The 26,069-nt window shown below is 36.0% G+C and overlaps 1 protein-coding gene across 2 annotated transcripts in view; it reads left to right on the forward strand.

Moving 5' to 3' along the window:
* ABHD5 (abhydrolase domain containing 5, lysophosphatidic acid acyltransferase) overlaps positions 1-19,833 on the forward strand; it is a 25,622-nt gene extending 5,789 nt beyond the window's left edge. For both annotated transcript variants that reach the window (XM_072412359.1, XM_072412360.1), the window contains exons 2-7: positions 4,981-5,066; positions 8,713-9,085; positions 10,947-11,101; positions 14,600-14,711; positions 15,361-15,547; positions 16,866-19,833. In XM_072412359.1, the coding sequence (XP_072268460.1) occupies positions 4,981-5,066; positions 8,713-9,085; positions 10,947-11,101; positions 14,600-14,711; positions 15,361-15,547; positions 16,866-16,955 (1,003 nt within the window). In that variant the 3' untranslated portion in view covers positions 16,956-19,833. The remainder of the gene's footprint in view (positions 1-4,980; positions 5,067-8,712; positions 9,086-10,946; positions 11,102-14,599; positions 14,712-15,360; positions 15,548-16,865) is intronic.
* The last annotated feature ends 6,236 nt before the right edge of the window (positions 19,834-26,069 follow it).

A 26,069-nucleotide genomic window follows, 5' to 3' on the forward strand; every position in this document is an offset into this window, starting at 1 on the left:
ACACACACACACACACACACACACACACACACACACACACACACACACACTCACTCATAGTTCTTTTATCCGAACCTTTTTACAAGTGGGCAAGTAGCATTTTCAGGAAAGGTTTCCTAATTACCAGTTTAATTAAGGGTTAAGAACCAAGACACAGGAAGAGTTTTCTGTTCCCTGACTACTTATAAATTATTCTTTCCTATCTGTTGATTATGGTGATCATTGTCACCCATTTCCTGGTAGAACAGTAACTAAAATGTTTGTTACAGTTGTGCCAGAGGGAATTTCTTTGAATTTTGGAGAAAGTTCTTCTTGTTTGTTGTTGTATTTCAAAAGAAATACACAAAAGAAAGGAAATAGGACAAAGATAACAATATATAAATGATGTTAACTAGTGAGCCAACCTTTCTCTACTCCATTTAAAACACAACTCTTCGCTTGCAGGGTTTGATAAAGTTTATCTTTAAATTGCACTTTTGTTGGGGTAAAGAGCATCTTTCTGAGTGTTTGTTGCACATTTCAGGGATTTTACAAACTTTGTTGGGAGTTTTTCTGTTCTCAAGAAATATGTTTTCCCTGTGTCTCTCCCCGGCTGTCTCTAAAGGGGGCATCTGTGTTCATCACAAGTATCTTGTCAAAAGTTAGATTCCTGCTACAATGGTTGCCTAAAATGTACCTTTACCTAAATCGCAACAGCTGGAAATTACAGAACTGCAGATGGGAATGGAAAGGTTATTTTTAATAAAATTATTTTATGGTCCACATAAGCTCTCGCCTCCAAGGGGCATATAAGTATTTGCACCTACAAAGCCTTTGTGTTTTCACAAAGGGCTTAGAAAAAGAGACATTAGCTATAGATACATTTTTAATGTATTAGGGATAATAATGAACACCCTAAAAACTTGGCATTTCATGATTTTGCTATTTGTAAAAGGTGTTAAAATCTCCGTCCGGGTCCCAGAAGGGGAACACAATTATCCTATCCTTTAAAAATAGAAGACATGTTTCAGGTGGAGTTGCTCTTTAAAAGTTAAGGAAATGTATTAAACATTCATAATTATGTTTGCTTACAATCCTAATGTAACCTCAAGGTTAGATTAGAAAAAAGCTACATAGTTAGGGCACAAGCATGTGTAGAATTCTTGGAAATGTTCTGCTGCCAAAAGTTCTTCGAAAGTCTCTCTGGGAATTTAACCTTGCACAAACTGTCCTCACTGTTCCTAATCACGATTTGTATGTTGAAATCTCCTAAACTTGCCAGTAATATGTGGGGAAGTGAACGCGTAATAAAAACGTCTGAATAACGTGGCGCAGATTGTTTGTGTTTTAAAGCTGTAGGGTAAAAGGTTAAGGGCTCATTCCCAATGAATGTGTTGTAGTACTAGAATGATAAACATATAGTAGTGGTCTATGGTGTTTGTTTCTTTTGTTGTATTATGGTCAAACGATTCAGACTACCCTCAAATGGAAGCTAAAAGAACAAACGCTGACATTATGTGGTGTGTTTTGCTAGTTAGACTCTTGCTGCAGGAAAAATAGGAAAAGCTCATGACAAATAAATGACCACTAATGACCTCTTCCTTAAGGAGGGTCTGATCACAAAACCTTGAAATATATAATAATAATGCTTTTACTTTATTTAATTATGTAATCCTTTAGCAGCTAAATTACCTCTATTTAGTAGCTTTTCTTTGACAAATAAACCTGATCCATAGACCCAGCCACTAATGCAGCATTGGGGGAAAAGTTTTAGATATTTGCATAAATTAATCTTCAGCTTTGTTGATTTTCTGGCAATGAGATTGAGTGTTTGGCATATAGATAGTAAATGCAGTCGGCTCATAAAGTAAGCAGTTCAGACCTGCTTTGGGATCAAGCAATCCTGTGCAGCATTTAGTGGCTGGCACCTTGGCAGCCCCTTGGTCACCTGCACTACATTTTTGGTTCTCAAAAAAACAGTGTCTGCAGGTTTAACATCAGGAGGCAGTGTGTGAGGTACAGTACCCCTATTCATTTTCCAGGGGACTGCCATGGGTGGACACAACTGGCATGAGGAAGCAGTAACCTCACTGCAACCTTACTGCCGGTCTAAACATAGTCTTACTGCTTCAATTTGCACGTTAAATTCGTCAATCTACACTGTTAAAAAAATAAATAAAAAAATAAAGACTTTTCTTGTACCGTCCTTTCTAAAAATCTACTTTTAGCCGCTTGTAAGAATAATGCTACCACTAGGAAGAGAAATGCCTACATGTTGGAACACAGAAGATCCTATTGAGCTTTAGTCAGATAAAGTGGCTGTGCTGACTGGTATGCTGACCTCAGCAAGGTTTAAAGTGAAGTAAAAAACATCAGGGCTCACAGGGGAACCCTTCAGAGGGTTATGAGGATTTCATACCAGGTTGGCTGTTGGTAAAGACAGATACATTTTCATTCTTAAGGATACCCAAACCCCTACTTTTTCTCTGTTGTTTTTTTTTCCCCAGACCTACATAATATTTTAATTGACACACAACTGCTATAAAATACACTTTGTTTACTTCAACAACGCATTGAAACCCTAGGTTTTAATTTTTTATACAACCCCCATGTGCTTAACTTGGGAATGGTAATTACATGACTTAAATAAAAACATTTTCTTTGAGCGCAGCCTGTTTACATGCTCTCTAGTAGCATCAGGAATGAGAGAAAAAGCCAATAGTGAAAGACTTATCTTGTCCCCGCCATTAAAAGCAGATAACTGCAGGAGTGTTTTGTGGGGTGGGTAGCAGACTGTGAGCTAAGGGATAGAGTTCTGCTTTACGTTTTTGTTAGCATTGGGATAAATTGCATCCTCTTTTGCATTTTTGATGCCATTTGGGTCCCAGTGGCAAGATTACTCTGACTGCAACAACCATGACAAAACCTGACTGATTATTTAACTTTCCCTTCTCTGTCTAAATCAAAATATTGTGGTTGGGGTCTAGTTTTAATATTGCAATGTTATTGCCTTGTATATTTTATTACTATGTTTTTTCAGATTTCAATCATGTACATGAAGGCTTTTGAGCTGAGATAAACATATAATCAGTGTAAGAAGTCAGTGGTTGGCGTGTATGTACAGTTCAGGTGTTGTTGATGATCTGTTGTGGGCGTGCACAGCATACACAAAACACAAGGACCGTCCTTGACCTGTTGTGAAACTATAGTTGGTTCTAGTTATTAAATATGAAGAAATGTTTATGAAGTTGCATATCATCAGCCACAATCCACATCCTTGTTTATGTAAAAAGCAGATAGAAAAGCGAGAAACCAAAGTATGAAGGCAAAGGGCTACTTTCAGTCGGATTGATTAGATACTTTTCCATTGCAATCCATTTGTTGTTTTCATTGATGAGCTACTGGAAGCCTCGTCCTTTAATGTTCCTGTGCAGCTTCTTGTTTGTGTCAGTTCATCCAATGGTGATATTTTAGTTCTAGATGGAGTTTGTTGACTCATTTGGTCTCTAATGAAGTTTAAATCTTTAATCCTTCAACACATGTCCCCAAAGTAGCACCCAGCTCTGTTTCTGTACACCAAAGGTGTTTTTTTGGCTATTCTTGCCTGTCCCAGCATCTCCTGTTGTATTTTCCTTTAAATAAATGAAAATAAAACTGCAAAAATAAATTGCTTGTTATCTATGACTTACCGGTAATTTTTTATTTCTTTTTTTTTTTTTTAGCATGACTTTGACTTTTCTTCTTTTTGTAAATATTGCTAAGCCCGTGATGAGAAGGTTGTGGTCTTGTTTTATCAGCGGTGGACCTTGTGTTTTACACGCTATATGTGTTTGTGCAATGCCCTGTGAAAATTCAATGCACAAGATCCTGAAAATTCACTGTGTAGCTCAAAGCTGAAGTCCAGACAGATACATAATGAAAAACTTACATTCGCTTCATTTTCATGAATACAACAATATTTGTCTTGGTATCAGCCTATTGCTCTGTGCATTAGAAATCAGACCTAGTGAGAAGGGTTGCTCTAGGGCCCATCGGGTGTGCTGTATTTATATGCGCAGCCCAAAAAAAGCAGTTAGGAAGGAGTAAAACTCCTTGTTGCACTCACTACAATTATGCTAATACCAGGGATTATCAGGATTTCTTTAAAAGTTTTGATTCTGTTTTATGCCTTTTATATAGGAGGACAGAATGATCCCTGGTCTAGGAGATGTGTAAGGAAGTCTTCTAGATTGGCATGTGAACTCCAGCCTAACCTTCATTCTTGTAGAGTTATACAAGTTCCTCTGTTGTACTGAAATACATGACTCATGAAATACATGATTTTATTGCACACTGTAAGCTTCTCGCCCTGTGCACTAGTAGCTACATCAAGTTGGAGCCCTCCTCATTTCCTGGTTAAAACATATCCATCATCATTTAGCCTGGCAGTTTCTGGTCCACTTCTTAGATTCATTGGATTTTGGTTCTTCTAATTTTGGAGGCTTAGAATCACATGTGAGCATTAGTACAGAGTAATATTAGTATAATCTAACCTGTTTATTCTATAATTTAAGTTCACAATGTTGCAGTTCATTAACACAGACAGGTTCTAGCACTGTTTATTAGCTGATCATTTAATTAAATTGGCTACCTAATGATCCAAAACTGTGCCCATTACTGTGCATTGAAACCATTGGCAAGGTGTATTAGGGTTTTAATAGGAATTAATTTCATCATCACAACCCAACAAGCAAAATGTTTGGCAACTTTCATATTACTGAAGTGCAGAATCGTGAACCCAGCCCATATTATTCTTTTCTCTTTACTAGGTATATGTTAGCGATACCTTGTGCTTAAAATGCTGATAGACATAATATTGTGCAAAATGTATTGCAAATGGATGTAAATGTTCAAAAGTACCGTTCTCACTTGAATGGATAAACTTTCCCTTAGTGAAATTGTGTAACATTAGAAAATGTGAACTTTGTATAACCTATTCCATTATTTCTTTCTGTGTTATAGGTCAGGATGGCTTTCTAACTGGCTCCCAGCCTGGTGTCCCACATCTGAGGCTCATCTAAAGGAGGCTGAAGAGAAGATGCTAAAGTGTAAGTTATAGGAAACTACTGGGTAACTCTTCTCCAACACTGATGCACAATTTAGAAAAATAGCTCCCAAGGGCTCTTTTAGGTTGGGCGAGATGGAGCTGTTATTACTGCTACCTTACTTGTGTTGCTGTATCTCCCTTTGCAGTTAGTTAAGAATGATACGTTGCAAACCTGAGGTGAGCCAGATGCATTTAGGTAATGTGGGCCAGCTTGTAGGTATACAAATATGCCCCATCTGCACATCCTTTGTATATGTTTGTCAGGAGTTTAGGCTTTTTTTTTCTTCTACCTGCTAGCTCCCCAAACTTTTACATTAAGCGGTATATCCTGATGTGATCTCACATCTATAAAGTAAAACAATACAAAAAGAGAATTCTAACTTTTTAGGTGACGCAGACATACAGTATGTTTGTGCAATAATACCTGAGATAGTTCAGAAAGGCAGTGACAGACAGGATCTTTACCTATACCTGCATGCTGTCAGCCTTCATTATCACTAGGGTCAGTCAGCTAGACACAATATAGGTAAGTACATCACTAGACATTGGTGGCCCAAGGACACTCTAGAGTCTGTTCCTTTTTTCCATATCGATGTTCAGAAAAAACACCCTTGAGTTAATGACAACATACTCCATCATGGTTACACCCAAGGCAAATACACCGTATAAAAGAATATCTTATGTTGTCTGCCAGAGGATTTGTTATTCTTTGCAGCCAGTCTTGTGATTTACCTAACCTGACACAGAGTTATCTCCTGGTTCAGCTACTTCTCAATTTGACCTTTGACAATAAATCCACATTATCATTTCCATTTAGCCTTAAAGCAGAGCCGATAGGTGGTGGAGTGATCTTTCTGGCTGTACAGAATTACAAATCTTTTTTTTTTTGTCTAGATAAACAGTAAACATGTATACTAAAATTCAAGTTTTTTTTTCTTTCATGAAAATTAAACCATGGCATTTTTTTTTCCAAAAAATGGAATGTGATGTATTGGTTCATCAAAGTAGCAATCTATTGCAGATATTTTAGCAGCGCATGCTGAAGGATCTTTCAGTTCCTCATGTCAGGAAGCTGTAAATAAAACTTAAAAGAAAATTCCCTAAAATGCAATTGCTCACCATTATCACAATATACTACTTCCTGAAGTGTAATATTGTCCAAATAATTGTTCTGAGATTGTAACAATTTGACTCAACACTGGGGCACCATTGGAAATTGTTTGCATCAACTTGTAACTTGGTGGATTGACTTCAATTGATGCTGAAAAGTTGTTATCCCATCAATTATTCTCCAAAAAGACTTCTTCCCTTTATTATTTGTTACCTAAAAGAAAAAAAAAAACCCCCTTGTGATTGAAACTGATACTTTTCAGTAACCTAAACTTTTTTTGTTTGATCTCTGGCAATTTACTGCTTAACTCTGTACCATTTTACATTATTCATTGGATTTTTAACTGCTTACATTTCTATTTTAATGAAAACTGGAGAAAAAAAATCTGAATTGTAAAACTTTTGATTTGGTTATGTTTCATTAGTTAGCTGTTTGCTTGGAGTTCCTCCTTAAGGGACTTGGTAAATGTGGGAAGATGTGTAAGGGCTGTGATGTGGCGAATTGCCTGCGTGACACTGCTGATCCCCCTAGTGATCACTTTCTGTTCTCCATCGTGCAGTGAGGAGACTTCTAAATCACTGGAAAAGGGCCAAAGTAGAGGATATTGACGTACACTTACTATGAAAGATGAAACGAAGTGGAATAGCCTGATGACATCAGACATACTTGCATAGAGAACATGCTTAGTAATAGATTCAACCTGCTTGTCCCCCTGACCACTGTGTCCATTGTTTACATGTATAGCAGCAATTGCACAATTTAGTAAACAGTTACTGCGTAATTAAAATTTCTGAGAAAGACAGCTGTAATCTTTGCTTTATTTCCCTCAGATCTCCAATAACTACCTTTCAAATTTAGAAAGATTTGCTCAGTGTTGAGCTGTAACTGTCCATCATCTATCTAACAGATATTTTACATCTAGCTGATTAATAAATGGCAGCAGTAAAGCAATACAAATGGCTTGGATATCTAATACTAATACAAATGGTCTGAAAACAAAATTCTCTATCTTCTCTGTATTAACATTGTGAGTCAGGATCCATTCACATCTAGCTGGTCCAGTTCAAAATACTTACAATATGGGCCTGATTTATTTAAAGCTATCAAAGACTGGAGGAGATAAACTATCATGGTGATCCAACAAACCTGCAATGAGTCCAGGATTGCAATCAATTTGCCAACCAATAGCAACTATTTTTAAGAAATCCATTTCAGGTTTGCTGGTTCACCTAGGCTCTCCCATGACAACTTTTTCTACTCCAGTCTTTAAAAACTTTAATAAATCACTGCCAATGGTGTACTTTCACATGCATTGCTTTAGGCAGGAATTTTATTTAAATGGACTGACATGCCATAAGGAAGTAAAATTCAGACAATATGTCGTTTTAGGTAACGCAGAGCACTATAACGTTCTCATTTATCGCAGTGCATGTGCATTTTCTTTTTGCTTATGTATGGTATTTACATAAATAGTGGCTTCACAACATGTTTGATGCAATGTCATTCACTGTGATAGCACTCGTAGGTGTAAACTTGCCCAGTGTTTACACCTCCAACTAAGGGCACAGAGGACAGTTAGAGGAATTCCATACAAAAATACTATATTTGTGTAACTGTTAAAAACTTTTTTTTCACAGAAGGGTTTATGTATCTAACACTGAAGATACAGATCGTGTTTAGTAGAATTCTTCTATTCCAATTATTGGTGACTTGTTTTGTTTGTGTGTCAGTTTGTGTAAATCAATGCACTGTTAAACATCAGTGATCCAGTTTTTTTTTTTTTTTACAAGCAACCTGAGCTGAGATGAATATGCTGCTGTTGCTGTTACTTTAAAAAAAATCTAATTCACTTGGCTTGAAGGTTGTTTTTTTTTTTTTTTTTTTTTCATTTTAATTCAGATCAAGATTTTCAATTTCACGTACCACATGCTTCTCTCGTGTCAGTGATGTAGAAGTATTGAGATTGAGACCAAGGAGACCCAGCATTGCCAGCAGTAACTAATATTTGCAAAGCAAGTCATTAATAACACTGCCCATTGGTCTCTGTATAGCTTTCTTGATTCTAGTAATAAATCAGACAACTTGATTGTAGAGAATTCTTGGTGTGTGGTCAGCGTGTTGTGGTGACAGCTACATTGTGAAATTGTATTAAAAGTAGTATTTAGGTCACTTTTTTTTTTTTTTTAGGTCACCGTTTTGTGGGAATTGGAGATTCTGTGATGGGAGTATAAGAGAGATCCCAAACAATCTTGAAAATGTATACAAAATTTCCTTGGTTAAATGCTGATTTTATAATGTTCCAGGATAGTCAGTAGAAAACATTTATTTTTATTTATTTTGTTAATTTATTACAAGTATTTATATGTCAAAGAACAGTGCAGCTTCTGACTAAGATCTTCTGGGGTTTCGGTAATGAGATCTCTGGGCCTTCCTCTTATGACATGTTTTTGTTTTTTTGTTTTTTTCCCCCTAAAATTTTGTGACTGTATATATTAGACACTGAACACTGGGTGTAAGTTTTATTTCCATTTTTCAGGTATAACAAGCTCCTACAGCAAAGAACATGTGTTACTGTCTGGAGGAAACCAGATTTGGACCTTGTCCTTTCCACAGCCTCTATCACAGAAGACTCCACTGGTGTTATTGCATGGGTTCGGAGGAGGAGTTGGACTTTGGGCACTTAATTTTGAATCTCTTTGCCAAAATAGAACTGTGTATGCTTTTGACATCTTGGGATTTGGGCGCAGTGGTCGACCACAATTCGAAGGAGATGCCGAAAAGGCAGAGATGCAGTTTGTGCAGTCAATAGAAGATTGGAGGATTGCATTGGGTCTGGATCATATGATTTTATTAGGGCATAATTTAGGAGCTTTTTTAGCTTCAGCATACTCATTGAAATACCCTTCAAGGTAAGTTGTACAATGAAGAATCCATTTAAAAATGTAACTTACCCAGTATTCATTTTTGAGTGGGTATGACTACAGAAGCTACTGGCATACCCACTCCTGTATTTTAGGCATTTCATTGGTGATACCACCACCAGAGCATATAGCTTTGTACACTGCTGTGAAATCTTTCTTACTGATAATCCAGCATCCCCTCCATTAAACTGAGTGCATGTTCAGAATTTCATTCTTGTTTTACTCGTTTTGTCCATACTGATATCTGGCTGTAAAAAAAAATATATATGTAGATTATCTCCCTGGACCTGTCTGCTCTGTACATAAGCAAGGCAATAAAAAATCTGCAAAACATATTTTAATGATGGGATTTTTGTTTCAGTTTTTTAGTTGAGGTACATTGCAAGCTGTGAGCTATGAAATATGACTATACAACTGCAGATTATTTTTTAGCACTTTGGTGCTTGTGAATCAGTACAGCCCCTTGGACAACACCAAACAAGTACACTGCAATAAAAAAAAATGGCTAGATACTCTGCCATTGATGAGGGGAACAAATCTTTGAAAGGTATGCTGTTTATTAAAAAGAAAAAAAAAATGGGTCGTGGGAAAGGTTACCAAAAATACTTAACACAATGTTAGTTGGGCGTTCTTTGAAGCTTTGAGTAATTTTCTGCATCCTCAAAGTGAGCATAGCATGTCTGAAGTTCAGCTTTAAATAGAAAAGTGTTAAAGCCCTTTCCAGGAACTAGTATTACCAGGGTCAAATGCCATACTTGTGCTTTTCTTCTTCAGGCTCACTACTATGTCCAATACTTAATGCCCAAAAATAACCGTATTATGTATCTCCACAAAGTTAAATTAGTTTCTCTTGAAACATTTCTGGTTTTGTCAGTAGTTACTATCGGTACTAAAGTGAAATAACTAGAATAACATCTTTTGTATGAATTGGTATGCAGCATAAGGAGAAGGATGGGTGAATGCTTGTTATTCTCTGTAAGTCTATAGGTAGCGGTAGCCAGCATACATTTCAAGGTGGTTTTGGCAACTATGTGCCACCCTTGGTAGCAATGTCAGCCCTAAGTCAAGTGAAGGCCTTTTCCACCTAGTACGAAAATTGGCACATCCTCCAAGTGTACTATGTTATCAGATGGTTGATTGTTCATACATACTTTGTCTTGTCTAATAGGACCCAGGCAATGAAGTAAAATTTAAGCAGGTGCACAGAGGTGGATTTTCCTGATAATGTAGGTAATAGGGACATGCTCTTCAAAAGGAATGTTTTAATTCTTGCAACTGGTATACCCTTTATGGACCATTGTATGCCTTAAAATGATTTGATAGGACATGGTTTTAAATTTTTTTGCAAGCCACAGACAAAAGCAAAACAAAACTCAAAAAGGCAATATATTAATTATTGTTTTTTTATATATATAAAAAAAGCAACCATAGATTAAAAGTATATATTTTTTCCATATTTTCCAGTGTAAAATGACACTAAAATTGTGATTTTTAAAATAGATATAAAAAAAATTAAAAATGCAGGACAGTAGTAAGGAGTGTTTTGATTACAAATTTCCAACTCTAGGAAACTGGCCACTAAAGGGAACACTGCAAGCTGTGTGTCTCTGTCTCATTGAGAATGAATGGCTGATTAGAAGCGCTGACAACTGCCCATAAAAAGCAGCTCTCATATTCACGTCACAAAGGCTTATATAAAGTTTTAGATCACATGAATGTAGTGTAGTGAGTCACACATGGTACATTTATAATGGTTAAAATAGCAGACATGTGTAGTAATGCTGCAATCATTTGTGAAGTTTATGCTGCATTGAAAATTCAAGAATTTTTTTTATTATTTTGTTTTTAGGGTAAAAAGCCTTATTTTGGTAGAACCATGGGGTTTTCCAGAAAGACCTGACAATGCAGCGGAGGAAAGACCGATTCCAATCTGGATCAAAGCTGTGGGTGCTGTTTTAAGTCCGTTTAATCCCTTAGCAGGACTTCGTTTAGCTGGACCACTGGGTCAGTAAGTTTACTTCAGACCTAAAGCATTTATTTTTGACCTGATGGATTACACGTTATCTACTGTCAATACTTTTGTTAGCAGTGTGGTAAACCTTGAGTTTACAAGATATGAATTGCACATGTACATCATTTTAGAAATGGCTTGTGTAAAATAATGACTCAATATATAATGCTTTTGTTTGTAGCACAAAATGTAATGCCATTAGTTCTCTATGCAGTCTCTGTACAAAGTTTGTAGGTGCCTTTTGCTTTTCTCCTCCACACTTTTAATGTGGTCTTTAACCATATATCAATAAAGTGGACGTATCATGACATGTTTAACATTGAATAGGGTCCCAGTACAATCTGTGAATGTGTTAAGTGCAATTATTATTTGGCCCAAGCAAAATTAAGGTAACATTGAAATCACAGATTGCTATGATGATAACTTGAACATTTTTACTGATATAGTAACAGTTTTATTGATATAGATTTGAATTTAATGAGCACTAAATGACATAAAACAGTCATTGTAAACCAAAATCCCACTGAATATTAACGTAAAGAACTGAAAACACAGAATGATTGAACTAGCATGAATTTCATTACGACCATTCATAATGTGGCTCAGTAGTAGTAGAAGTCTTTGGCTCTCTGACAACATGTGGGCTGCTTTTAATGAAACAGCAGTTGTTGTCCTTGGAGATCTCCTCTCAGACCTCGATCAGAGCGTTGTTAAGCTCCTGGACAGTATTTTGCCCTAATTGGCATGCACCAATACATAATGTCCTAAGCAGTCTCCATTAGATTCAGGTCTGGGAGGCAGTGACGGGCATTAATACCCTTGTCATCTAGGAACTGCTTACACACTTTGGCCACATGAAGCCAGGTATTGTCTTGCAGCAGGAAAACGTGGACCTCACTTCACCAGCGTTAGGTCTGAGGATTTGGTCTTGGTATCTGCATCAGTCAGAGTACCTGCTGCTCTTGATTAAGACTTCATTAATCATATTCAGACATATAAAAACAAAGTTCATTGGGCTGTATAAATAGTTAAGGATAACTTAGAATAAAAGAATACAAACACACAAACATTAAAATTATCGTGCATTAGGCACATATTTTGTAGACCATTATTACGATTTTTGTTTGGGTCATACCATAACATTGTTTATGTAATTTTGGCATCTGATTAATTTTATGACACCAGCTTAGCAGATTTTTATCCAGGAACTTTGCATGCATTGTGCATGGATTGCCAAAGCAATCCTGAGTGTTGAGCACATTCCAGTCCTTTCTTCTTAGTAAATCACCACTGAGATTAAATGGTTTTATCATTGGGGAGTAATGTAACCTGATTTCTGAGTAAATTATGTATTTGCCTGCAAGGTGATTAGTACAAAGTTTTATGAAGAAACTTTGACCTAATTAAATTGCCATGCTGTTCTCTTCTTCCAATAAATGACTCTTGCTATCTCCCTTTTGGTATACTTAGTCATTTACTATCTTTTTTTCTCTACACAGAGATGTATAAAAGTGTTCTTATCATAAAGTTTCAGATTTGGCTTGTCATTAATGCACATGTGAAATAAATCCATCATATGGATCATATATCAGTCAGGTAGATACAGAACTCATTTAGTGGTCATCTACCAACACATGCTTATTGTGGTTAACGCTCTATGGAATTGATTCCTTCTGTCTCTGGGCACTAAATAAGTAGAGCTGGGATCTTGGTTGGAAGGTGGAAGTTCTCCCTACTGGGGATTCCACAGTTTTATTGAGCTGCAATGTATTTGTTTATTTTAGATGGACTAAGCCTTTTAAAAAACAGGATTTGAAAAAAATGAAAAGGGCAGATAGAATCCTTCGTTAAAAAGGTGTAGTGTGACTTTTAGTATTTATAGGCTACTTTAAAGTGCATTTAACACAACATTTTTGGGTTGTCCTGGATAAAGCAGCGGTCGCCAACCAGTGGTCTGCGGCTCTGGAAGGTGAAAATGGACCTCGCTGGGGGAGAGGGGCACTGGCACACCGGCCAGAGCCCAAAAACCATGTCCCACGTACGGATCGCAGGCTCGGGCGGTGGGTGGGTTGTGTCTCTGGACACAACCCGCCCACTCTACCATCCAGGCAGGTTCTGGCATCATGACGTCACTACGGGCGAAGTGTCTTCCCCTTTTAGTAACACCCGGCTCTCTGCGCATGCGCGGTCTGGAGCCAGTAAATTTAGTGGTCTGTGGGTCCTAAAAGGTTGGTGACCACTGGGATAGAGTATATGGTTAGAAACTCTGCCAGATTTTTAGTTCCATGTTTCCACAGGAGAAAATAATTGTTTACTGATGAGAAATTTATATGCATACCAGTGTTCTCCCCAGCCCCTTTTAGCTGGGCGCACCACCCGGCACTTTTCAGCAACCACCGGGCTTTTAGGTGGTTATCAATGAATTGGGTCACAATACCAGGGCTGCCACCCACCTACAATTTCTTGCCACCCGGCTTAAAAAGATTTCTGTGTTGAGCACTGCATAATGGATGTCCTTTTATAATACTTTTCTTTTCATTATAAAGTCTGACCAACAGGGTCCTAAGATTTTCAAAATAGACCCTGATGTTAATGAGATGCTCACAGTGGTTCAATTAGCCATGACCATGTGATCATTGGCTTAAGATCAAAGAAAGAAACATTGAATCAATATAATATGGTGAAATTTTTCTTAATAACTTTTATTTCCTTGTTTGCCCTGTTGGTTCATTGTTTAGCATAAATTTTATTTTTTATTGCATGATTAATTAATGGGACTAGTATTTCTTCATTACTTTTTTTAAGCTCATTAGAGCATACAGGATTAACAGGTACTTTCTGTACTTGCTGAAAGGGTTCTTGGCCTAAAGTGAAAATGATTGCAGCCACCACAGTTAAGGACTGGTGAACTGCAGTATGGTAAATTTGGAGAGTATCAAAGTATAAGTACATTTTAATGAGAGAAATGAGTTCTTTTCAGAATTTCTCCTAACTTGTAAACAAGTACTGATTCATCGTCATTGCAGTCATGTTAAACTCCTGGTTCTCCATAGAGTTCTCTTAGCCGCGTGACTTTTAAATAGTATAGGTTTACTTTGAAAAGTGATTAAATGGGGTAAAACAATAAAATCACCCAGTTGTGTCTGTTAAGTCGATCAACCACACTTTGCTGCAACAATAAAATTCACCAGCAGATGTTGCTGTGAGCAAATTAGGATTTACAACTCCTGGTGAAGGAGAACGCAGACCTGTGCTGAAATGTGGCATCCCTTCCATGTTGCTATACAAAGGTGTGCAGCAGTGGCTGAGAATTATTAGATAATTAGTGCCAATGATACTTATTGATATCTTAGCTTATACACTGTCACTGTTCTCATAGATTTAAATTCACCTGGGGCAATAACCTAATATGTGCACAGATATGGACTATTTCTAGTGGATTTTGTTTTTATCACTAGTAGTTACTTTTTCATGTCTTCGTTTTAAACCAGGTTTAAGCCTTGTTCAAAGACTAAGACCAGATTTTAAGAAGAAATATGCTTCAATGTTTGATGATGACACTGTAACAGAATATATCTATCACTGCAATGCACAGTCTCCAAGGTAAGGTTTATGTTTTACTTCTCCTTGTGTGGTTTATCTATTTTACAGGCTGTCTTTGATGGTAGATGATGGCTCCACCAGTTATAACTTATTGCTCTCACTGCTTAGCTTGCAGCTACTTTATATTTTGTTTTATGTTACGTGCATGTGCAGTGAAAGAACTTTGCCTCTTGTGAAAAAAAGCATTTCTAGGTAATTGAAGTATTTGCACATATTTAGGCCAAATAATCTCCTGTCAGCATAACCAAATGATTACATTGTTTGTGAAAATTGGGTCATTAGAAAAGTGATCCAGCACTTTGCCTAATCTGCTGCATGATTTTCCGTATTAAAGGTACTCTAAGGCTGTGGATGTTTAGAAGGATTTAGGAACAGCCAACAAGTATTACATTTATGGGTGCTGTTTATATGTTAATTTGTTTAACTCTTTAAATCTAAGGTAATGTGTTTTGGTTTTTTTTCTTCCAAAAATGTGTGGATAACATGACTTCAAAGCTCCACTGTCAAAAACTATGTTGGCTAATACAAACTGTATATTTAGGCATCAGATGTATATGTGTGAAACTGTATTTTTTTTGTATTTTTATGCACAATCTCACCACTCACTTGTTTTTAATATTGCCCTTTCTGGTTATATTTCTGGTTATAGTGGTGAGACAGCATTCAGAACCATGACAATACCATATGGTTGGGCTCGAAGGCCAATGCTGCAGCGTATTGACAAGATGCATCCAGACATTCCAATCACTGTCATTTATGGAGCACGATCCTGTATTGATGGGAATTCAGGAAGCACTATTCAGTCACTACGACCAAATTCTTATGTTAAAACAGTTGTAAGTATTTGCATCTACTACAGTTTGCTTTTTAAAAGTCTAGTGTTTTTTCTCTTTACCTAGAATGTCAGTTCTAGGGTTCAAGTTGTACAGCCAGTGTAGGTTGCAACTTGGTGTCGGCATTATGTATTTATTGCCCTCCTCTCCCATTTCCTATGTTGGAAAGCCCCCACCCCCATTCCCACAGTGGTGACACAAACTGTAACACAACTGGGGACACATGTACAGATGCAATTCCACTCTTTGTTAAAACAGCATTTACACACAAAGCTGCAAAAATGCACAGCGGCATTTATCCCTATTAAAAAATTATTAACGTTGTTTAAAATACTTGGAGTTGGAAAAAGCTGTGGTCCCGGTATGGTGAAAATGCTTTTGCTTTTCCTGAAGATATCACCCATTCACTAAGGCTCTGCTTATTATTAGAATGCTAAAAATAGCTTGCAGTTTATCTCGGTGTGACTGACACATCTACAATATTACTGCTGTTGGCTAACCTTTACCCTTAGTACATAATAGATCAAAGTCCTGTTCAATTAGGTTTTATTATGTTATTGGTAATGATGTTTAGATGACACCATCTAAATGTCTTTCTCATTACTAATTCTTTAGTCTGCAAGGGAACCAGTCATAACATCCCACTTAATACCTCCAAACATTTAATCTGAAATTTTAGAAAAAACATACAAGGCAGCCTGTCGCTGCCTGTTATTAGTAATACAGACATTTTTTTCTAAATATCCCCTGCAAGCTTTTACTTGGTTATCGAATATTAGCTGAAGTTGGACTTCAATTTGTTTAAGTGTAGTTTTAAATAAAATGCATGTATTTCTTAAGTTTACCCCACCCATATCTGACAATGTTGCTGTGTGAGTTCATCACAGAACAAATATCGTTCTCAGACCTCAGCAGCCTAAATTTGCATTTCTGTGCAGCCACCATTTTGTGGCTCCTTTGCTGTATAGTACCAGAAATAGATTCCTAAAGTGTGGTTTCACATTGTAAGACGAAGGAGCAGAGGTGAACGTGGCCTCTTTTCCCACCTGTTCACAGACCAAAGCAACCCACCCCCAACAGTTTTTCATGAAGCAAAATGGGTAAAACGTAGTGTTTTTGTGCTCACCAGTTGGTTGAAATTCCCTAAAAATGAATGTGTATGAGTCCACCTGTCATGTTCTAGCATGCTTTTGCAAGGCGGAATATAAAAAAAGAACACCATTTTATAATTTTTTTTTTATAAAATTTGTAAGTGTGTATATGTATGTATGTATATATGTATATGTATATTTTTTAATTCAGTGTTGCTTCTTTCTTTTAGGCTATTCGTGGTGCAGGCCACTATGTGTTTGCTGACCAGCCAGAGGATTTCAACCAAAAAGTAATAGAAATCTGTGATTTTGTGGACTAACCTGGAAATCTGGTTTTGAAGAGTCCTGTCTGCATAATTTTCTCAAAGTAATGCAAAGAGCTTGCAGATCGCATCTCTATCCGATTGTCGGTGCTTTCTCTCAAAAGACAGTTGCACACTTGAACCAGAAATGTGCCTTTTTTTGTAGGAAAAGATTTTAGACATAGCATTGTACAGCTTTTACAAATTTCCAGAGTGTTTATATTTATATTGTTGAATTTCAAAAGAATATTTAGTTTTGTCATATACATAGGTATATATATTTACAGAGCCATATAGTATCATTTATAGGTTTTAAACTGGAATATAGGCCTCGCTCCAAACTACTCCAAGAATTATTTATCCCATTTTTTTGTTTGTGAGATTGTGACTTATTGCGTGTTGCAACAAAAGTATTGTATGTATGTTGCTGTATTTATTTTTGTATTGAATATTCATTCAATGTGTGCCATGTACTGCATATGAGTTGTATGCCTGGGAATCTTGATAAATGGTGAGGTGTCTGTGAATTTCAGGTTTGCATGAAAACACTACCAGCATTTAATATCAATTGATCACCAGTATCAATAATTCAATCGTTGCAATAGGAATATAAAATTGTGAAATGTTCATATCATTGTAGTTCACTTTCTAATGAATCATTTCTGTTCTGAAACCTGGGGTAATAAAACTATAAAGTTATTTTTTAGCATTCTCAAAGCGATATCCAGGATAGGCAGCAGCAGAAGTGTGGTCCTGCTGGTCATTTTACAGAGGAATCCAAGTAAACAATCTGCAGAATATTGCTGTGTAAGACCTACCAAGGGATGATAACAAAGACTTCTGACTTGGAATCTCTTCAGAACATGGGATGGGGCCTTTTTCTGAGAAAGTGAAAGGACAATGCATACTGCACTTTCACCAATTGGAAATGTTCCATTGAAATGTGTCCCAGGGAGTCAGATGTCTTGCTGTTTATCCTTTAATTATGTATTAATGGAAAAAAATTGATCACCTTATCTGTTCATTTGCAATTACCATTATGCATCATTTTTGTGGCATAATCACATTTTAACTTGTATATGATTTTACTAAAAGAAAACAGTATAGTGGTGTTGGTGGTGCTACTAAACCAATATTATTATTGAACACATTGCAATCTTATTCCAATTGGGCTTTGTGATTGCCCATACTTTTTAAGTTTTGCCTGGGTTCCTTCTTCCTTACTTCTTATATGTAGCATCAGTGCTATTTAAGTCCCTGCAGGCTGAAGTTTGATTTTCATCCCCATTTTCTTTAAATCCACCACCTTTACCTGTTCTGTAACAACTGAAGAAGCTGTAAAGGTAGGTCTGATTATTATTTGTTAAAAACCTGAGGAATTGGCACTACCCCATTCCCCTGAGCCAAAAATTAGGTAGCACAGCATTTTCTGATTGGTAAATCTGTGAAGTCTGCTACAAAACAAAGAAATAATATTACTCTGACCAATAAAAAAAATCTGTGAAACCTCTAGGAAAATAGAAGTCCAGATTTTGGAGTAACTCTGCTTTTCTTGGGAAATAGTAATAACCTATCTTATTCTTCACACTAAACTTTCACCCCCTCCCCCTTAAGGTGCAATTGAACTGTGTACAGTGAGATTTTTAAGTGCAGTGGTGCATTTTAAAGTGGAACCTAAGGTAAACGGCCAAATACAAACATGAGTGAATGAATATGTATTATTTCATTCATGCTCTATTTATTTCTGAATATGTATTTATGAATATGGATATATAATTCTTCTGATTCACAAGCCTCTTCACAACGAGGATCTCTGTTTTAGACTATTGTTTTTCAATCTTTTAACTTGAGGAACCCTGGAAATGACTTTCAGGCATCGGGGAACGTTCTTATATAACATGTGAAGCTGCAGATCTAAACCAGGAAAGCAATGCTTTACCTTCATGAATGTGCAGTGTGCCAAATATGTGTGAATGGCTAAACAGAATTTAAAAAAATTTTGCAGATTCAATAGCACTTCAGTTCAAAAAGTCTTTGTGTATTTAGCCTAAGTTTCACTTAAAACAAAAAAACAAAATGAAGACAAAGATTTGCTTGTCATTTGCTTAATGTACTTGTTAAAAGGGGGAAACTGCTGCAAAGGGCAATACCGTGTTTTCATATTTTATCCAGTACATTGGTTAGAGGGATTACATTAGTGATCTGCTGTTAAACTTTGCTGTTCAAAGTTGTGTTGTAATGAGCAGTTTTACCATTTAAATGTATATAAAATTTTGTATGTTTTTGGTCATATTTCTTAAACCAGATGCACATTTTCAGGTATTTCATATTGGCTGCTATAGTGAGATTGCAGACACTGAAGTAATAACAAAACAAATTTCTTTTATAATGTACTCTTCATTTCACCCAAAAGAGATATATTGTGCTCTTTAGGAGATCATTACTTTACAGCCAGGTGTTTCCATAGCGACCTGCCTCCAGGTTTTGGAGTAGAAGTTTATTTCATAGTAGAAACTAAATTCACTGCTTGGTAGTTAAAGTGTAAAAAAATGCACTTTGGCGTTCTTAAATTACAAATATAATGACTAAATGCAGAAGCCATTTCGTCAGCCAAGTATGCAATAGTGTTTATATTTTATTTAAAATATAGAACATGTTACGTCTTTTGTTATCTAAAAAAAAAGGGGGGGAGGGGTTGAACAACGTTTGCTTTTTCTTTTTATTATTCCTATGTAAATTTATAATGGGCTGTTCTCACTGTGAATGCTCATATTTCATGTTGGATTACAACAATAGTATTTGAGTTCACAGAATATGTTGCAACATATTCAACTAAATTTACCTAGCTTATTGTTGCATTATTGTTTCTAAATGCAATAAAATGTTTATATTTGAATTTTTTTTTGCTTATTGACTGTATCTAATTACTATGCTTTTAAGGTATATCTGCAGTTAAACAGATTATTTATAGTATCACAAATTATTTCCATGTGCTGTAGTGTATAGATTTTTGATGTACGAATTAGGTGGTTCACCAATACATTCTAAGCCTATTTGGGATCTTGGGTTCAGTGAATTCTTGTGGTTCTGGGCATTGTTAGATATCACAATACTTTAAAAAAAGGCCTTATAAAGAATCATTGGAAAATAGACACTTGATTCCACACTCATTGCTTGCTGCCACATTACAAGAACTGAACTCGCCAGTATCGTCTGGTTTACATGCAGCTGATCTTTTCCCAGTTATAGTTGCACAAATATGTAAGGCTTAAAATAGGGAGTTGGTGAAGATCAAATCAATGTAAGTTGAGAAGAGAAATGTACATCCCAAAATCTACAAATACACAAAAATACCAACCTCTGTGAGATGCCTAATACCGTTTCTTAAACTCCAAAAATCATTTTAATTATTTGCATCAAAATGGAATTTTATGCCAAAGTGAAGAGATACTTAATGTATCTTAATCTTCAAATGTGCACATTCATATAAATATGGCCTAAAATTGGTTCAAAACACAGTACCAGTTTTGCTTGATGAGATGCAATCTGTGTGGTATACAAAAGATTATTGTCAGAAAAGTATTTAATTGTATTTAAATAATATTTAAATGTCTACCAAAGCAGTGAAACTGATGTATACTAAAGGAATATAATAAATAATTCCTCTGCACCTGAAACGTATTTTGAATAAAATGCATTATGAATTACATCCCACACGTTGCAAGGTATTGACCCAGTGTAGTATAAAATGTCCCAGGGCAGGAGAAAAGAATGGAGTCCTCCAATCAAATCCAGTTTACTGCAAGAAGAAAGGCTGCTGACCTTACCAAATGCCTTCATTTTATAAGTAAAACCATGCCATAAAACCGAGGTGTAATTACCCCCAAATGCATAGTCAGCACTAGAAAAAAATATTGACCAGCTTCACATGGGTTGGGTTATTGTAGTTCCAGCCCTGAAATAGTCTACCAATATTTACTTTCCACTTTTTAAAGGGATCAAAAGTAATCGAACAACTGACTCCAAACCTATATAACCTTAGTTATTTAATTATCAGTTAAGCAAATAAAAGGTCTGAAATTGATTACAACATGTGGCCAAAAGAGCTCTCCTGGCAGGTGAATCAGCCGGATGAATTCCGATGTGTGCAGAGACTGCTGACATCAAACCAAATTCAGCAAGTTGATTGGATGGCACTTCACAATAGAGATCGGCAATGACCCAGATGACAGCTTTCAGTGTAAGCAACCCAGGATTTATTAAAGCAAAGAACTGAAATATTATCCAAGCTTTCAGCTGCCAGCTATATTCCTTCCTAAAAATGCTGTTGCAAAAGTAGAATCTGTTTATTTTTCTAAGAGCAGTCATGGTGTAGTGAACATGTCTGTAGTATGTAAAACTAAAACTCTTTGTTCAAAAGCATTAGAATATTAAACGGTTTGGTGTAGTGAGAAGAAAGTTAATTGCCCTTTAATATACCTTTCCCCTTTCTCCCTATCTTTGTCAGAATGTGGAAATAACCCATAACAGATAAGTAAATTGCTGAAGATCATTCTATTTACAATTATCTGTTTTCTTTCATTTCACACACTAAATTCACTACACTACACCACAAGTTTTAATGTTCAAAGGGTAACAATCAAGGTTTATTTTCACATGTACATGTATTTTCCATACTATAGATTGCATTATCTTTAGGTCGGTAAAGACACATGATTTGTTGAGTTGTGTGAATGTCTTAGTGTTTCACAGGATACCAATACACACAAAAAGGGTGTTTTTTTTTTGTTTTTGTTTACATAAAATGGACCTATCGCCACATTATTAAATATATATAAGGCTAAATAACCCTTTTAAATAATGTTTAGTCTCTGTGGTTAAAACTGAATGGAGAGCCCACTGCCTCCTAGGATAGCTACCGTATGCCATGTATCCCAGAGTAAGCAACAAAAAAAAAATCTGTTAATGCTATTGACATTCTGTATCATGTTTCATTTTTATTGTTATTTAATTTTTACATTTTTTGCCAATGATAATTGTACGATCAACTTAGAAAGAAAGTTGGATGACCTATAAATAGAAATTGCAGTATGCATGTGTGGTAAGTGCTACAGGACGGTTTTTGAATAGGAGGTGTTGTGTTCAATAGGCCATGATGTCAAGGACAATATCATCTAAGCAAAAATTGATGTATAAGAGTCCGGGTGGGTGCCTGAACTTAGTAAGGGTCACTGTACTAAAAATACATTGATTCTTCAAGGCTAAAGGCTACAGTGCTTAAAATATTAAGCAGTTAGCAGTTTAGGAGTTGCTGAAACTTTCAAATCTGGCAACAACAACCTTCCATGATCAGAAATGCATAGGTTAGCACATTTTCCACATTCTAATGGATGGTCAAGCAACAATGGGACCTCTTGACAAGGTCTCCATTCGATTAAAATCTCTTTGCCCTTTTTGTAAAGTGTATATATATATTAAATATATATATTTTAAACAAAAAAATATATATATGTTATATATATGACTTGCCTAATCAGCTTTAAATCTATTTACACAATTACTAAATATTAACCAATGTAATCATAGGAATTAAATAGATCTATAGGAATTAAATAGATCTACAGGAAGGTGAGAATTGGATGATTGCAATGTTACTTTGGAATATAGTATATACTTTGGAAGTAGGAAGAAATAAAGAAGTGGACTTGGATGCCAACAGTTTGTGTATAACTCAGAACTGCAAGTCATTGTACAGCCTGGTACACATAAGCAGATCCACTGCAGGCCAACTTACCTATGTTTTTTTTTCCAATGAGTAATCGATCATTTAAAAGCAGCACAACACTACACATGTGTACGATATTCTGTTATAAATATGTACTGTGATATAATTTTGTACTATTCTGTATTGATAAGGGAACGTGGTAAATTGCCCAGCTCCCAAAATGGGATCATGCCAGCAAATAAACCAGCAGTTGCTGCAAGAGAATTTCAAATAAATTACCCCTTCCCTAAATCTATGAATATTAAAAAGCACTTACCTTAAAATCTGTCCAAAAAGAAGGGAAAGCATCCTTAAGTTGCCTATAAACAAACCTTGAGCAGAAGACACCTGTAAAAGAAGAAGAAAACGGTTAATAAAGGACAGTACCAGAAGATACTTACCAAAAAGTACCCCCTAAGTTATTAGGTTCAAGTCCCATGATTAGGAGATTTTATGAGTAAAGATGTGGGGCTCGGGTCTCTGTGGCTGAGCTCTTTTTATTGGTTATTGAGGAAAGGGTAAAGTTCGGGTGATTTTATGTTATATTTATGGTTCAAAAATTAATTGATGACAACTATAAGTAAAGGCGATGACAAACCCAAAAAGGTGTAAGGCTCGTTATTAACTTAAGGATAGAGTTAAGGTGATAAAGAAGGTTAACTTTTTGATGGGTATGGTCCAATAGTTTTGCAGCAAGGGATAAAACCAGAATGTGAAGGAAGTGTGCATGTTTACTATGTCGCTGGATGTGATCATTGGTAAGTAGTTAGTTACACAGTGGCCATGTAAGGTACACAGTGGCCACGTGTCTATTGGGAGTGTGTGGAAGGTCATTAGGTATTTTTAACAGTCTAGTTGCCTGCCAAGCAGATCTTTTGGTTTCAATTATTTGAGTCGCCAATTTGGAAAAATGATGCAAAACGGAATCAGAAATTCTATTCAGCATACCTAATGAGTCAGCCCTTCAATAAGTACTAAAACCAGAAAATCTGATGGGCAGCTAGAATTATTTAGGAGTTTAGCAATGGTGGTGCAGTTTCTTCTGTAGCCAGAGTACTTTAAATTGAAGTCTTCTTATGATCAAGATAAATTAACTACAAGTTTACAAGAGTTTTCTTGTCACAGAGGAGTGTTTCATGTTCTGCCTGCAGCAGTGTGAAATACATTTCACATGATCGTATGAGGTTCATCACACTTCAAAGCAAGGGAAAAAAATCTGCTCTGCTTCCTCTGAGCTTCAACTTGTCTGTGTTGTGAATTATGCAAACTGTGATTAGCAAGAGATGGAGAAAATTCTTAAAGGAGAAGTTCTGTCAGAAAATCTCTGGTTAATCCACATAAAGTCCTTTCAGTTTTTGGCTTGATTGGGATTTGGAGCAGACACTATAATGAAAATTCTTGTGAGCTGAAAGGTTATTACTAAATATAGGAGTTTGTAATATGGTATTCATTCTGAATGGCTCCTAAAGCAATGCATGTGTTGCACAATAACACACTGGTTCAAGTCTGATTTTATGCCCATTGCTTGTTCAAGTAAAAGGGCTGCCTTGGTGCAACACGTTAATGCAAATAAATGCGTTAGGATGTATGTTTATATTCATTAAGTCATGACATCCACCCATCATGGCACACATCAGCATGTGTCTTTTCCATTTATCTATAGGCAATGGAAGTGGTGGATGCAATCAGTCCCTCACAAGTAGTTTGTTATAGCAATTACGTTATTTTTATTTTGTCGGAAGCTGGGCATGTAATGGGATGGTTTTACCCCCCAGTCCTGCCCTATCAGCCTCTTGAGAAGACCACAAAGAACAACTGCGAGAAGCCTCATTGTTCTGTCCAGTTATGTATGTTGTCTGCCTTAACATAGTAAACTTACATATCAATTTTATTTATGACTTTTACAAAACAATACTTCATTTGTATGGTAAAAAGGAAAAAGCAGGGGAAGTATTAAAGCAAACCTCTCACTTGCCCATGAAAATTATAATGTGTATGCTGGTACAGGTAAAGCTCATTCATCCAAAAAAAAATCCAAATCCATCATGGACTTTTTTTTCCCCAAGTGTTCTTCCACATCTCAAACAGGCCTGTGCTGCTATGTTTGTTTTCTTCTAATTGAAATTCAGCTGTCTCGGTTCTTGCTTTCGGTCCCACGTATGCAGAAGGAGATCAGGCAATGTGTTAGATTACATTTTTCTATGGTATCAAGAGCTGTTGCCAACACATCTGGCCCTGCAGCCCTGTGGGATGGGGGAATGTGTAACCCATTAGGCTGGGAGCAAAAAAGGTCTATATCACCCTAGCCTAGATGGGGGCCATGGAAACAGCATAAGAGTCATACAAAACATATATTATTTAAAAAAGTAATAAAAAAATAGTACATTGATTAAAATTGTAAAAAAAAATGTAAGAGGGAGTGGGAAGGTAAGAAAAAGAGACAACTTTTTTCTAATTTTGGTTCTGTACATTACCACAATTAATTTTAAATGAAACAACTCAGATGCAGTTGAACTGCAGACTTTCTTCTTTTTGTTCAACCCACTGAATTAAAGCTGAAAGTCTGCAGTTCAACTGCATCTGAGTTGTTTCATTTAAAATTTATTGTGGTAATGTACAGAACCAAAATTAGAAAAACGTTGTCTCTGTCCAAATATTTATGAACCTAACTGAATATTACCAGTTTTGGATATTGCCAGTTAATAATAATAATCTATGTCTATTCAAGACAAAATTAAAACATGTAAAATATAACAGGGTGATATAAAAGTGACATAGGCATAGGAACTAGTAAGATCTGGCTTAATATAGAATTGAAACAAATTTGTGAATAAAATTGTACATCTCAGCATAAAGTGAAACAAAAAAAAAAGGTCTGCAGGCTCCTACCATTATGCATTACAATACATAGTAATGACTCCTTTGACAATCTTCACATTTGTGTCAAGATTACAGATTTTAATATAACCAGCAGCCACACAGAGATGCCATGCCATTATTACAAATGACGTAGGTCTATACAAAGATTCAAAGGGCTTGAAATAAATGTCAGGAAAAGAAGAACAATGTAGATTTTCATTTTACTCTCACATTTTACAAGGTCAAATTTATTCAAAAAAGGAATAAAAAGTCATTTGCAGTAAAAGTTGTATATTCGGTGAATGACTTTCATATGTATCCATTTCCTACTATTATTTTTGTTAATATGGACTAAAATGGCAGCTAACATCCTTTGCCAGTAAGTAATTCTCGATATTACAAAGCCTATTTATAAGAGTAGAAAATTATATAAAAAGTAAGTAATAAAAAGATAAGTAAAATGAGGAAAATGCCACCTGTACATAGTTGTTACTAAAACATTGTCCCCA

Source organism: Pyxicephalus adspersus, chromosome 5, assembly GCF_032062135.1.
Source record: "Pyxicephalus adspersus chromosome 5, UCB_Pads_2.0, whole genome shotgun sequence".
Lineage (NCBI taxonomy): Eukaryota > Metazoa > Chordata > Amphibia > Anura > Pyxicephalidae > Pyxicephalus > Pyxicephalus adspersus.